Source organism: Pyrgilauda ruficollis, unplaced genomic scaffold (genome assembly GCF_017590135.1).
Source record: "Pyrgilauda ruficollis isolate IOZ18807 unplaced genomic scaffold, ASM1759013v1 scaffold85, whole genome shotgun sequence".
Taxonomy (NCBI): domain Eukaryota; kingdom Metazoa; phylum Chordata; class Aves; order Passeriformes; family Passeridae; genus Pyrgilauda; species Pyrgilauda ruficollis.
In genome coordinates this window covers 1795685-1811898 of record NW_024530488.1, presented here as the reverse complement: position 1 = coordinate 1811898, position 16214 = coordinate 1795685, and the positions used below count along the sequence as shown (strand labels likewise).

The 16214-nt window shown below is 38.8% G+C and overlaps 1 protein-coding gene across 1 annotated transcript in view; it reads right to left on the bottom strand.

Annotated features, from left to right (window-relative positions):
• The window catches only part of MAOB (monoamine oxidase B), a 51248-nt gene that overhangs the window by 14872 nt on the left and 20162 nt on the right, over positions 1 to 16214 (bottom strand). The window contains exons 4-7 of the mRNA XM_041487936.1: positions 5770 to 5874; positions 4967 to 5058; positions 1561 to 1702; positions 137 to 286 (exon numbers count right to left, since the gene is read on the bottom strand). Coding sequence (XP_041343870.1) covers positions 137 to 286; positions 1561 to 1702; positions 4967 to 5058; positions 5770 to 5874 — 489 coding nt within the window. The remainder of the gene's footprint in view (positions 1 to 136; positions 287 to 1560; positions 1703 to 4966; positions 5059 to 5769; positions 5875 to 16214) is intronic.

Here is a 16214-nt window from a genome sequence, read left to right as displayed (position 1 = left end):
TGAGAAACGCGCGACTTTCTGTCACAGCCGCTTAAATCTCTGCTGTATTTTTGTACAGCACTTTGGAGAAGTCAAAAAGGAAAAGCTAAAGGTTTTGTAGCCACCACTAATGACTTCTTGCTGGACATGCCATCACCTCATATAGCTCATGGTCCAGGGTCTCCACGATGACGCCGTCCCCGGTCTGGTCGATGCGCACCACCGGCTTGCGCAGCCTCACCCGCCCCCCCAGGCGCTCCATCATCTTCTCACTGATCTGCCCAGAGCCCCCAAGAAACTTCCTCTCCTGAAACACACACACAACAGCTCAGCAGAGCAGTGCTTGTGGAGAGTGTATCATGGCAAGCATTTCTCTCAGCATTCAAAACAAACCCCCTTCTTTGTTATCAAAACATTTTTGGGAATTTTTGCAGTCTCACCTGGAAATGCACCAATTTTACTTTCTTTTTCCATCAGCTTCTCAAATCCTTCCCATATTTGACCACCATTTGAACTATAGTCAAAACTAAAAGTAATAGTAACCTTGTAAGAAAATTCTTTCTCCAAATGTGGTCTCCAAAAAGATTCTACAGCCCTGTGTGAATCAGGAAGTCTTCTGAAAAGTGCTTAAACCTTCAAACCTTTCTCTGAGCTCACTCATCCCTGCAGAGCTCTGTGTATCAGGACCAGGAAACCTGATCTTCATAATAAATACCAAGGTGTAAGAAGTAACACAGCTCACATCAAAAATGTCTGCTGCACTATGTAATTCAACCTAACTTAAATTCAAATCATCTCTAACATAGTACAGAATTCAGAATAGTACAGAATTCAAATAATATTTAATTAAACATATTTAACTTAAATTACCTACAGTAATTGCTTATCTATGCATATTTATGCATTTTAATATGGTTAATGTATTTGCATTTTTATTTATGATTAAATAATTAGCATTTCTAAAAATATATCCATTTCTAATACAATTAGTGAAATTTGCACTTCTCAAGTAGAAGACCATTAACAGAGTCTTTACTTTCTTCAAATGCAGAAGCAGCTCTAATGTACCAGACTGCAAACATTTCAAAGCCATACCCTATTTAAGCAGGGGTGTTCATTTTCTTTAGACTGATTTTAAAATCTTAATGGTGTTAATGCTTGGAAATTTGCATCTTAGGAACCCAGCTCTGGGCTACATTTTTAGTATTAACTTGCAGCTGACATTGCCATCTCCATTAAGTGCTTCTGCAGTGCTAAGGATGGCTCCAGCCTTGTGACAGAAATAAGCATAAGTAAATTTTTTTCTTTTCACTGAGGATAAGCAAAGCAAATGCTTTAATCTGTATCCAAAAAAAAAATCCAGATACAAATCTCCTGATCCCTGGGGGCAATGCCATCGGTAGGGAGCAATCTTCAACACTAGTTTTGCAAGATCCAGATAAAAGAGTAAATTAATAAAAATAGTTATCAGTATGCTACTTGCTGAAAAGTCATGGATGTCTCTGTACTAAAATAAACCATAAAAAAATGAAATTAAATCAGGTCCTGCCAAGAGCTGCAGGAGGTGATGGCTGACAGTACCTGGCCCCCGTTGGTTGTTGAGAAAATTCGTGCTGTGCCCCCACACTGCTTCACATACCACAAAAACCAAAGGGCAGAGACCTCGTGGGGTTCAGAAGTGACATCCACATTCACAAATAGAGTTGCAAAACTCTTGGCAGCTCTGCAACAAAGACAAGAAAGCTAGTTAATTTAAAACCAGAATAATGCTGACAAGATTGTTCTTGAGTAGGCAGGAGCTGCTCTTTGGCAACCTTTTCTTTCACTGTGGGGGCAAAGGATTCCTTAATTTCAGCTGAAGTAAGGAATTATCAATTCCTTTTATGCAACATTTTTCAAGTAATCCTGCAAAAAACTATTAATGAAACATTCCTGTATTCCAGAAAAATTAGGACATTGAGAGACAAAGCTCAAGATTATATCACTTCATGCTACTAATGCAAAGTTAGCCTGTCATCCTGGCCTCAGGACTAAGCACAGCAAGCCCTCCTGTCTTCACTGGACTCCAAAACCACCCTGTCCCCCATTCCTGGGTTATAAACCAGATCTGCATCTCTGTCTGCCCCTGCTGAATGCCTGTCCTCTCAAGAACACAGCACAGAGATTATTCAAAACCCATCATAAAAAAAAAAGTTAGAGGTCTTTTCTAAGATAATTATCTAAGGTCTGTGGATTAGTCAGCATCCATTCATTGCCCAATCCTCTGCTCAGGGAGTTTTGCAGATGGAACACAACAAGGAAAGAAGTATAAGTAGGAAGCCATAGCAGAAGTGACAGCATTCATGCCAGAGTCTGGCAAGAAAAAGGGAAGGGTACTTTTGGTGGCTCAACTCAGTATTTTAAACAGTGTCCTGGTATCCAGTGGCAATGAACACAGAAACAGAAAATTGACCTGTGTCTGAAAAGGAATCACTGCTTCATGTCCTGTGACCTGTTCTTTCATAGCAACTCTACTGTAAATTACTGTATAAGATTTTGGGGTGCACTAAGACAGAGGATTAGTTAAGACTCAGAGAAATACTCCTCCTGTTATAAGTAAATATTCCCTCTGCCTTCACTCTGAGGAGGAGTTTTAAGAGACACAGACAGGACCAGAAGATGCTCAGTTTAACTGCATTGTAATTAACAGGGATGAAGATTCTATAGATACTTCATATGCAAAGCATCAAAGCCAGTGCAGAATCCACTTCTGGTTGCTTCTTTCTTTTTTCAAGTCTTCAAACTTAAAAAAAAAAAACAAAACAAAAAAAACCAAAAAGAAGTCTAACATACTGTTTCAAAGAACACTAGATCTATACAGGAAAAGGAATCTTCTTTCCTTTCTAAAAATGCAAAGTCCCACTCAAGTACAAAGCTGGTCCATTTTCTGAAATATGGGTGCATTGTGAATTTATTCTTGACAGCCAAAAATAATATAGTAAATTTTTATAAGTTTTTCATCTGTATAAACACATACTGTAAAATACTATAAATTCTGTGAGATATTTTGCCTAATGTATATGTATTTATTAATACTTTATAAGCAGATGCTATTACATGGTGGTTACATTCTACCAGATTCTGCCACCTTCTCCCATTGCATTTCAGTTCCTGATGTTTTATCTAGAAATGGCAGTATGATTTCAACCAAGAGCACTCAGGATATTTCCAGCATGCAGCTCTAGCCAAAAGCAAACGTGTCCAGTCTGTTAGATAAGAGGAAAGAGTAGAAGATTGCCCTTCTGGATCATTACCTTCCAGGGTGGGACATTTCTGCAGCCTGCTACCTGCTACCTCAATCTACAGAGCAAATCAAGCCAAGATGCACATATAAAATCTGAAAAGCATCTCAGCTTATGCCAATATTCAGGTAAAATGTCAACTCTTATTCCATCAGAGCTGGAAAAAACATAACTGTAGTCACATGAGCTATTGGATGTGGAGTGAGCACCAGTGTGTGGTGTTTTGCTCACTTGCACAGGTCCTCACCCTGTCCAAGGCTCAGCGGGCCAGCACAGCTGTCAGCACACACTTCCATTTGGTTTTACTCAATATGGACCATGGCACAAATGAGAAAGATTTCCTATATATTTCTGTGCAATGGCCACTCTTGTGAGAGCAAAACCATGAACCAGAAGATTCCAGGTTTTGGACAACAGCCTGTTGTCCATTAATAGTCACAGAACTACAGAATGGTGAAAGAACTTAAAGTGTCCTTTATCACTTCCAGTTCCAACCTCCCTGTCATGGGCAGAGAGACCTTCCACTAGACCAGGTGGCTTCCACCCTGCCCTTGGACACTTCCATGGATGGGAAGTGTTCCACAGCTTCTCTGGGTAACATGTGCCAGTGCTTTATCACCCTTGTGGTAAAAAAAAAAATTCTCACAAATATTAAATTTAACCCTGCCCTCTCTCACTGTAAAGTCAGAACCCCTTGTCCTATTACTAATGTCCTTGTTCACAGTCCCTCTCCAGCTCTCCTGTAGCCCCTTTAGGCACTGGAAGGTGCTCTAAAGTCTCTCTGAAGCCTTATTTTCTCCAGGCTAAACAATCCTCTGAGCCATCTTCACAGCAGAGGTGCTCCAGCCCTCAGATCATCTTTGTGGCCTCATCTGGACTCACTCCAACAGACCCAACACGAACAACAAAGGCCATGTTGCTCTCTAGAGGCTGCCTGAAGCCAGAAAATGTCCCATAAAAATGTCAGTGACAGCAGCAGTGCTAGTGGGCACTAACAGGTTTCTTCACCAAGCTCCAGCTCACGGCAGCCACGTGTCAGATACTCAGTAATTCTGAAAAGGTTCCTGTAGAAATCAATCTGCTCTACAGCAACCAGGATTAATGGGCTTTTTTTTTCCCCTTCAGTGAGAAGAAAAACAATCAAACTGCTGTTGAATGGCAAGTAAAGAAAAATTGCTTTGATGTATACATAAAAACAGGAAGCATTTCAGTTTCCCAATATTGCAAAAGCTTAACAATAGAATAATGAGTTCTAAAGTGATTTAGTGCTACTGAAAGACAAATGTTATCTTTATAGCACTTTGGTAAAATCAGCTGGTCCAGCACAGAATAAATGTGTGTTGTTCCATCAAGAGTTTGATTCAAAAACCTGCTGTAATCATAACACTTTTCTCTGAAAGGCTGAACACACAGTAAAGAGCAGGAAAGTGCACATAACAGATCAGGGTACTCTCCATCTCTTCAGAAACAACTCTTCCCAAATAGATTTTATTTTTATTTTTGTCTAAAAAGTTAGGGAAATGTAACAGAATCTACTGAGTGTGCTGACAGGTGTTGTGGTCCTTTATTAGAGAACTTTCTCACACCTTTCTTTAAAAGAGTTGTATTTTAGTCATAGCTAAACCTGTTTGAAAAGCAGTAATGTTTATTTACCTCTAAAGTATATAAATATAAGCCATTATATTTCACATTAAAAAGTTTCTTACTTTGTCCAGCATATTTTATCTATGAAATCTTGCATAGTCATTTTGTCCCATTCTTCTGCACGTGGAGCCTTCCATGGAGCTTCATTGGGAATCTAAGGAAACATAAAGAAAAGCATTTATCAGCAAGTGAATGAGTGCCAAAGAAATACAAATAATCTTGTCTTAAAATGCTAATTCAGCCTTCAAATTTCTAGTAGGCAACATTGAACTTAACAGAGAATGCTTTTGGGGGAGGGGGTTTGTTTGTTTGCTTGTTTTAACATTATTCTTTTTTTTTTTTTTTTAGATTGAAAAATAGAGAACAGTTTTAGAGTTAAGAATTGCCTCTAAGTTATTCCATATCTCTCACATTTATCTAGACAAGTAAAAGCAACCTCTTCTCAAATTTTGTAGCTCAGTCAATGGAAAACTGGTAAAAAACTAGAACAAGTTAAGAATGAATCCAGACAAGCTGAATTTCAGGGTAGAAAAGGGAAATGTTTGAGTTCTGCAAGCCTCTTAAAATACTACTTACCAAATCATCAGGAAAAGTGGTAAAAATCAATCACAGGCATAAACTTTGACATTCCCATTACCAGGAAAACAAAAGGATGTGTGCAGACAGCCTCAGCAGCACAGGATTCAGAAGAGCTTGCCAGGTGGCCGCTCTCAGATGTGCTCTGGCCATCAAAATGTGCAGCTGCTATTGCCAGCACTGGGTTTGTCCCAGGCAGAGCAGCTTTGCCTGTCTGCATCCTCATCCCTCCCCTCTGCCCCTCATGGAGACAAGCTGAGCTGATTCAGCTGCAGTGCTCATGCCATACCTCCTTTCCCATCTCATCCATGGTCCTCCATAGGTTGTTGTAGTCCAGGTAGGCCAAGGGATTCCACATAGGAGGGAATGGGCCTTTAAAGGTGTAAGATTTACCCTAAAGGATGAAAAACAAACAAACTTCATTTAAAACCCTAAAAGACAACCATAATCATGGGTTCCATGTGTGGGAAACAGCACCAAAAGGTTCAGTGTTCACAAAAACCACAAATTTAATAACTCCATGTGACAGCTTCTGATGGGTCACTGTCTGTGTGTGCAGGACACAGGACAAAAATACAGGGGGTGCCTTCTGAACTCCAGGAAATGCTTTTCCATCACGAGGCTGCCTGAGCACGGGCACTCATTGCCCAGAGAAGCTCTGGTGTCTTCCATCCTCAGAGATACTCAAAGGTTACCTGAACATGATCCTGGAAACCAGCTCTGGGTGGTTATTCTGTCATTCCTGTTCTTCTGCATGTGCAATTTAGTGTGATAAACAGCTGAATTAGCAAGTCAGACTTCAGCAAGCCAGTGCAGAACTGATACTTTACCTTCAAAGCTTCACATTCAGCATTTCCGGGCAAATAAACTAACACACTGCAGTGGAGTCACTAATATCAGACCAGAAAAAAAATGAGATGAAACAGCATTGTTTGACTGAGTTGAAAAATTGGTTATTCACTACTGAAAAGGAGATTATTTATTTATTTATTTATTTATTTAACTTATTTTTCCCTTTGAATTGTTCATGAAAACATGTGACTGTTAATTGCATTTAGCAGTTTGGGGTTGTTTTTTTTCTCCTTTCAAAATCAGACAAAAGTAGTGGTGGTAAGCTTTATTATACACTAAATCATAGCTCAGAGACCTTCCTGGGCAAAAAAAAGTCTCAGCTAACCTAACAATTACCAGCACTGCAGAAAATGTAGCATTTACTGAGTAGACTTATTCTTCCAGCCCAAGACCCCTAGCTGTAAATTACAGAGTGGGACATCCCAATGTCCTAATTATATCATTACGTATTTAATAGTCAGATTTTTTTGTATCTAAATCTCCATTACTAGATGTTCAGAAAGTCTAGCTTAACTAAGAGCGGAAGACAATGGGTAATTTGTAGAGCTGTTTTATTTACATGGGATTTCCCTGTCTGACTATATGGATGGCAGCCTAATAGCTTTAAAAATTCATGAAGAAAGGCTCATTGCATTATCTGAGTACTTGTTTTTTCACAATGCATTATGGAGTCCATAAGATAGATAAATAATAAAGGCCATATTGCATGCCACAGCTGATTTTTCAAATTTTATATTAAATTATGTATTTAAGTGTTGACTGCATGAGCATGAATGTCAAACAGTAGAAGTACTAACTTTTAATATATATTTGATGCAGTGCCACACCAATTCATCATTAAAAAAGTATTTACACTGGCTTAACAAAATCATACTGCACCAAGATTTAATATTTATAACCAGGTAGCAACAAGAAGTGTCTTTTTCAAGAGAAGTATCCAAAGACCACTTACTCAAAGAAATGTCAGGCCTGATTTGATTTAGGCTCTTTATTAATACTATGAAAGAAGGGACAGAGAACACATTACTCAAATTTGCAGGTGTCTGCAAGCACCAGAAGATACAGTAAAAGGGCACAAAGGGATCCTGAAACACTCAAAACTTGGTCTAGAAATAACAAAATGAGATATAACTTTGAAAAATGCTGGCAAATAACTTTGAGGACTATCAATTAAAAAAAAAAAAAAGGATAATCAATCAATAAGAAAAAAAATCAAACACGAGTGAATAAGAGAAAATTAGTTTACAAAACTCCCAAACAGATCAGAGAAAGTGAAGAAGAAACTGTTTTTGCACCTTGTTTTTATGGACAGAAGACCCTAATGGAATCCTTGTCAAAAACACCAAGGCAATGAGAGTTAGGAAAAAAGCAAAATGGAGAGGAAAGGATTTAATTATCTGGTAAATGGACAAGAAGCAGCTACAAGGCAATAATTTAATTTTGCAGTGTTGTGGAGGATAAATTATGTGTTTTACAATGCCAAAATAAAATTTTCAAAAATTTTCAATCATAAGTTTCGTTACAGCCAGAGAAGATCCCCAGTCACTTCATGTGCCAGAGGTACCAAGGTTGAAAACCTTCCACCTAGCAGTTCCAATTTAAGGATGGACATTATGGCACATGTTCACTCAGAAAATGGAAGATTGTCTTTATTATTTTTTTCATTCAGCATGAAATCAAAGCGCATTTCTACATTTTTTGAACTCAACTGTATGAAAATACTGGAATCAGGAAAACAAAATCTGGAATCAGGAAAATATATCCCAGCAGATGGAGATGAACAGAAAGCGTTTGCTTCATCAGAGGCATTTGGTTCCAGCATGAACATTTGGGTATTACTATGGAATCTCTTCACATGGAATCAATTTACACTGGGGCACACATCAATTCATACTTGGCTGCCAAAGGGCTGTGAGAGAAGAGCAAAACCTCTCAGACCAAGTGCCTTCCTATCTCATGTGATAACATCTGAAGCATGTTGCAAATTATCTTTTAGATATTTGGGGCACATTAGAATTCCATAACTGGCCCTATGGCTTCAAAAAAAAAAAATCAGTTTTACTGTGGCTTCTTCTGCATTCTGGAGCCTCCACTAGTGTCAGCATCCTGTAAGTATTCCAAAGGCAGAGCTTATCAGTTTGGTTTCAAGTACCTGTTATTTCCCAAATTTAGGTTATGAAACAAGCATACTGCTGTGCTCAAGAAAACCAGGACAGCATCAGAATGGGTTATTCTAATTATTGATTTTGTTCTGAGCTTCCTGGTCTGCCAGAGGCAACCCTAACCCAGTTATCCCCTCTGAGTGAACTCAAGTCTTATGAATTCCCTGCAGTGCTTCCTCATGAGCGCACGGCTGAGAGACACACAAACCATATTTCTGTTTTACTGTTCTTCTATTTCACTGCATTTGAACTGCCAAAAGCAAAACCCTGGGTATGCCTCTTGTGTAGGAATCTGGGGTGGTAAGTCTCATAAAGAACACGAACAAACTCCTACCTGAAAAAAAATAAAAACAGCCATCAAAGTTAGCGAGTTTACTGTGAAAGTTACTTTCATGAGCTCCTAAGGCATCTCCTAAGGCCTGATCCTTATTTCTTGCACAAACAAAACTCCAGGAGCTGTCAATCAGAATTTTGTTTGAGAAGAGACTGCCAGACTAGGCTCTACACAGAAGCAAAATTAGCAGCAGCAAAGAAAGACTACAGATGGCTCTGAGTAGTTACCAACAAACCAAAACATTTCAGCTTCACTCGTGCTGAATTTGCATTTTTGCAAATACAAAAAAACCTTTTTGATATTTAGGCAAAATTTGCTTATTTGCTGGGAATAGCATTCCCTGTGCCTCCTGGTGGTGTGTAATCTCTAAAGAATAACAAGGCACTCGTGTGCCCCAAGATGCACAAAACATTTCCTTTTCAAATATTTCTAAACCTAAATCAGAGCTGTATAAAACCATCAACAATAACCATCCCTTCTAAGCATTTGACATGGTATTTCAACACCAGTTCTATGATGTTCAGAAGTATTTCTTACCCTTTTTTTATTTGTATATAAGAATTTCAGAAATGGTTTCATGATGCCACTTACAATGCCCCCAAAAAACCCACAACAGCAGCATCAGCACTTGCAGATCTACGTGCCATTGCATGGATCGCTTGCTGCTCACAAAGGCTGCTGCTGCAGTGGGGGCTAAAGCTCACTGAAGAAGATGAAACTACAGGGAGGAAACTCTTACAACCCAGCTGTCCCAGGAATAAACCAGCAGGGAAATGAGAAACCCAGTGTTTGTCACAAACTTTACAATTCCCAAGAGATTTTTGTCAGCCATCTGCTTCACGTCAACCGACATTTGCCTGAGTTATGATGGACCCGTGTAAGTCGTGCAGAAATAAGATTTCTTTATACACCAGGTCTGTTTCAGTTCAAATAGCTGACTTAAGAAATGGGTTATTACAGGGGCAAAAACCCCATAACATGGCAACTGAATATCAGCAGCCCCTTGAATATCAGCCCCACCACTCAGGGGGGCAGAGGGACCAGATCTCATACGACTTCTCCTGTGAAGGTGACAGTGAGCAAATGAGAAAGGACTGCCAGGAAATATCTTAATGCAGAGTGGGATTCTCAGGAGAAAACCTGCTTTTGCAGGCCCAGGACAACTTCAGGCTCCCCTAAACATTATGTACCCAGATAGTGCCAGAGTGAGATGCAGCACTGTGAACGGAAGCCCCTGGTGACAACGATCCATGCATTTTTCATAGCACAGTATAAACATCTTATAAATAAAGTCAGCTCTCGCTGAGCACAGATATTCCCTCAGCTAAACCATCTAAACCTTGGACTAACTGAGGCTCACTTCACCAAGTCTGTCACTCTGCATGTTAATTCACAGCCAGACAGGTTTATTGGCACGTAGTGCCCTCTGCTGATTCACAGCACTGGTACAGCACACACACCCACTTTTCTCAGATTAAAACCCCAGAAATGTCGTTCATACAAAGCTCAGGAACCATAAGACCCAAGCAGTGACAAGGAAAGTCAGAAACAGAAAAGCATCACTTCAGGCTGTAACTCTGAACCTGTCTCAGATGCTGTTTCTCATATATATAAGTATAATTTTGGTCTTGTTTTTTTTTTTTTTTGGGGGGGGGGCCTTTTGGGGTGTGTGTGTTTGTTGTTTTTTGGGGTTTTTTTGGTTGGTTGGTTTTTTTTTTTTTTGTTTTTAATTCATAACTTCTAAAAAGACATTTTTGAAACTAAGCCCCTCGTGTAATCATAATTCTCAATTAAAAAGTGGCAAGCAGCTGGACCAAAATGAGAGGGATTTTACAAGCTACTTAGAAACTGTAACAAAGATGAGCTTCAATAAAGCTCCCTTCATTACAGAACTGTTCAGGATCTCAAATGCTCGGCTGCTTACTATACTGACAGATATTCTAAAGGTAAGACGATCTATAGGTTAGAAAATACAATTGCAGCAGGAAAAAAAACCTTATAACTGATGGTGCAAAGCTAGAATATTAAAACATGCCAAAATTTCATCCAAATATCTTTCAATATTTGAGTTCATCAGCTGTGGATGCCAACATTTCATTAAGAAAACGAATTCCATTTTAAGTGTTGCAGAGCCAGACACAGTGGCTTGAAATATGCATTCTGAAAAGGAAAGGAGCTAATTGGGAACAACTTGTTTCTGGTATTATGGAAATAAAGTCCATCTTCACTCTGCTGCACTGGTCATGCAATTTATTAAATACTTGTCATACCTGAAAAAAAACCCCAGAATTAGAGAAACAGCACTGAAGTGATATAAAAAGTGAAATTGAGGATCTTGAGGATCTGCTCTGAATTTAAAGTCTATATATAACTATATAAATACATAACTATTTGTTCCAATCAGCTCTGAAAATAATTAACCAACTCTCCTTCCTACTAGAATGAGATTTTAATTTGAGTTCATCAGCTGTGGATGCCAACATTTCATTAAGAAAACGAATTCCATTTTAAGTGTTGCAGAGCCAGACACAGTGGCTTGAAATATGCATTCTGAAAAGGAAAGGAGCTAATTGGGAACAACTTGTTTCTGGTATTATGGAAATAAAGTCCATCTTCACTCTGCTGCACTGGTCTTGCAATTTATTAAATACTTGTCATACCTGAAAAAAAACCCCAGAATTAGAGAAACAGCACTGAAGTGATATAAAAAGTGAAATTGAAGATCTTGAGGATCTGCTCTGAATTTAAAATCTATATATAACTATATATATATATAACTATTTGTTCCAATGAGCTCTGAAAATAATTAACCAACTGTCCTTCCTACTAGAATGAGATTTTTTCTTTTGTTTTCAGATGCTGAAAAACATCTTCAGAAATAAAACCTTAAGGTATCTTATGAAGAACAGATTTATAGGGACTTTGTTTCTAAATACTCTTTGATACTGGGCTTGTATGTGGCTTTCAACTCCTGAATTAAACTAGTCAACAAAATGGATAAAATCAGTTGAAAACTATTCAGTATTTCTAGAATTAGTCTTAAGAAAAATTTTTCTTCCCTTCTAAAAAGCAGATAATGGGGCATAAATAAATGAAAACAAAAGAAAGGTGGAGCTTCATTTAAAAGAAAGCCTTCAAAAGAGCATCTGCCCACAGTATAACTGAGAAGAGACACAACTAGAACACTGGGTTTACATAGGACATGATTTTGGAGTCACTAAAAATATGAAAATTCACATAAAATTTTACAGACGTGAAACCCAGTATGCCAGCCTCATTTAAAAGAAAGCCTTCAAAAGAGCATCTGCCCACAGTATAACTGAGAAGAGACACAACTAGAACACTGGGTTTACATAGGACATTATTTTGGAGTCACTAAAAATATGAAAACTTACATAAAATTTTACAGACACGTGAAACCCAGTATGCCAGCGAGTTGTTCCAGTATTAAATATACATTTCTCTAATTCTGTTTTCCTGTAGACATTAATCAGCTTCACAAGGGAAACAAAAATCAGTTCTACAATCAGATGCAATGAAGCTTTTCTCCCATCAGCCACAATTAAAAAATCTAGGTGGGAGCAGAAGTCCTTTTCCTTGTCTCCACACAAACAGACCATGGAGTCTGGGAAAGCTAAGACTCAGAAAGATTTTTTCCCCTTAAATTTAATTAAGAAATGCATACTTTATTCACAGTTCCTTTTTCTTACTGCTTTCATCCTCATGCTACCATTAGGTCACAGCTTCCAGCCTTCCATTCAGTCTTCCTGATCAATAAACACCCTTTGCAAGACCCTGCCTTTACAGCCCCCCTAACAGAGATCACTTTGCAGATTTGCTGCCCATAATTGCTTCTTTTAAGCTGCTTTAATACAAATATCTGTATTTTAATTCAAAAAGTCCTAATTAGGAGATTTCTTCTCGCAAATACTGCTAACTGGCTGGCATGGAGAAAAGAGAAGATGCCCCTCTATTTACAGGGCAGGTCCAGTGAGACCAAACAAGTCCAGCTTTTCTTATATTCCTGCCAAAAGCTGCTCTTCATCCTCTGACTGAAGGATATCCCTTCTGGGGGTCTGGAAGATGCTTTCACCAACTTGAACCTGGCCAACCTCAGACTCACTTCTGAAGCTACAAGTGGGTGTGACAATGACACAGCATCTTGTGGCAGGAATGTCTGCATCCTCATCTCCAGTAAAGTGTGAAAATAACAGAGATCTGTGTTCCACTAATGACACGTGACGCTATAAAGACCCTGCAGCAATTTAAGTGTCTTTCAGTTTACTTGGCTTCTCTTTCAAGACAGCAGATGCCCACCATTCATATGTCCTCTTCCCAGTTCCCCAAATTCTTGTTCACAAATTGTCAGCAAAAAGGAGAGAAAACAAAAGACACAAGGCTATTTCACCTCACTTAAACTGATAGCTACTGAGTCTCACAGTCTTTCCATTCTCTGACTGCACTCTAATTGAAATATACAAAGAACAACAAAATCACTTTTATCAAGTCATTCAAAAATGCATTTAAGCAGTTATGTTCTATACTACAGACTATGCCAAAAGATACTGCCCTTAGACTTGCAGACAAAGCAGGTGAAAAGCTTAAATAAATCACATTGCTTAGCTTCAGTGCACAGAAGAAACACCACTAAATTCTGCAGCTTTACACACAGCAGTCACTTATCCAGCTGCTAATTAAATCCCAATCCAACGCCACCATCATATTTCTAATTCATGAACAAGACCACTGCAAACTGCATTTTAATAAGCACAATAGTGATGAAAATGAATGACACCCAAGAGGGCTGTAAAATTTTGTTCTGCAAGTCTACTGTAGATCAGTAGGTAACCTGGCAAAATCAGTGCAGATTTGGGTCCTGGTTAAAAGTACTGTGTGCACAGGATTAAATATTCACCTGCATGAGGTGCTGCAGGCAGGGTTCACATTATCACTCTCCCCAGAGCTGTCAATTATTTATCTTTGTATGAAAGTGGTGCCAAACTTCAAGTGGGCATGACATGCATTCAGACACCTCCAGCCAGTGCTGCTGGCAGAGGGATGAGCATGAGGAAATTCCATCCTCTTACAGGGAACTTAACTGAGGTAATGATGTGGTGGCACATTGCTGTCAAGAATTTTTCCAGTGACTGGGGAAGGGATGCTTCATGTTTCCCCCAGCATCTTAACCTGAAAGACCCCCAGGATGAGTGCTGGGGCAATGGGGACTTTTTAGTGCTAAAGAAACAGCTCAATTATAATCACATGAGGAATGTTTCAGTGCAACAGGCTGTGAAAATAGCCAGCGACCTCGGACAGCTGTTAGCACTATCCACAGCCTGCCCTGAGACAACACAGAGATTAGAAGGAACAAGTATTTCTACCATTTTTTATAAGAAATTTGCAGGAAGATCAATGGCATTATCCCATAAAAAGATCTGGTAGAAAATAGGATCAGAGGATGTTCACTTGGCACCACAGCTGGACAAAGAGTGGATCATCCTCACAGCACATGAAAGAATCATGTAAAAACATTCACTGGGCAAGCCATTCATACAAATAAATGTTTCCTCACAGAGACTTGGGATAGCAGAGCAAAACAGTTCCACAGTTACTTTGCAGAATGAACCTGTGTTACAACTGAAAATATGGTAAATCTGTGGTTTAAAATGCAGAAAGTTGACATGGCTAATGAGACTCCACAGAAGTGAAGTACAGCTTGAATTAAAAAGGAAGATTTGTTAATTAAACTCCTACAATAATTAGCACGTTTTCATATTTCATTCTTTCCAGAGACTGTTACATGGTAAAAATTACTGGGACTACATGCTCCTAGCTTTGCTTTTTTAAAAGACAAAAACTGTCATTTTGGTGAGGAAAATAAACACCACTAGTCAAAAGTAGCAAATTTGCATATCTAAGGTAGAACCCTGAATCCTCTCCTGGGCAGCTAAGAAGTTAACTCATTTTGAGAAGCATTTTTACAGATTTTGCATCTACCTACCATTCCACTGGGAGAACTGTTAGGAGATGATGACTTCTCAGACAGTGCTGCTTTTGCTTCTTAAATTTGGATTTATGAACCTAATTTCAGTTAGGCTATTGAAAAATCAGTGGTGTTCAGGCAGCAATTTGCCTACCAAATACTACTTACAGAGCTATACTAATTTTCTCACTAAGGCTGATGAACCAGTATTTACAAAAATGAAAAGAACATACTAATCTCTTTTCAAAGACCAGGAAAAAGGCTGCTTAACAAGTGGAGGGAAAAGAAAAAAAAATGTAGGGCAAGAAACGTAATTTTGAGCTTCTGTGAAGATATCACACGTAATATAAGCAAGACCAAAAATAATCTCACAATAGAACCTGGCATTAAAAAAGATTAAAGGAGAAAAGAACCATGCAACCCAATCAAGTTGGTAAAGCCTAATTAGCAGAGACCCACCCAGAGATCAACAAAATGCATTCTTTTCATTTTGTAGTACAAAGAAGCTGCATATATTACTTGTATTAAAAAGCCTCTAAAATGAATTTAATTAACTATGAAAGGCTTTATTTTGCCTTTGGGTATAAGTAAAAACAGAGGCTGATTTTACACTGTGATGCCTGATTTTTGTGTAGCAAAAGGAGAATTAAAACCTTTAGGTTTCGGATCATTTTGTGGTCCAGAATTTAATTACACTTGACCACAGCCACAAAGCTTGGGTTAGCATGTGAGTTCAAATTCACACAGGAGACACAGCCCTTTGTGTACTTTGAATCTACAACCTGGGAGCACTGCCTAGATTTCAAGAAGCACACAAGAACTGCTCGTTTTCAGGGAAACCATGGACAAGCCACATGGCTCAGAAACCTGCAAGGAATGCGTTGAAAATACATGAAATGCTGAAGATTTGGCCACAAGACAGTGTGTGTGTATATATTTATTATATAGTGCTCACATGCCAATTATTTAACTGTGAGTAATTCTTCAGCTATGTAAATGATTCCCCACAACTGTATAAACACAGGAGAAAAATGGAAATAAAGGATTTTAAATGAATGAAATTACAAAATGTAAAGGATGTGAAGCTGACTGTGGAATTATCTCTTCTCTTTACCTCTTCCTTGGCTACCAGGAGTTCTGGCACACAGTTCTCTCCTTCTTCTCTTCAGGAACTCCTACAGGCAATTAAGCCTACAAACTGTTTCCATATAACCTTTAGGGTCTTAGCATGGCTTGGGAGTACCCAGCCAGCAGCTGGAATCTCTCTCCTTGGAGACTTGCAACATTTGACTGGGAACAACCCCAATAAACAGTGATTTCTGGCAGTATTTTGGAATGCCATCATGCTTTTCAGGACAGCAGGTTGCCCTGAAAAGCTGGGCATCCTGACTGGCCATGTCAAG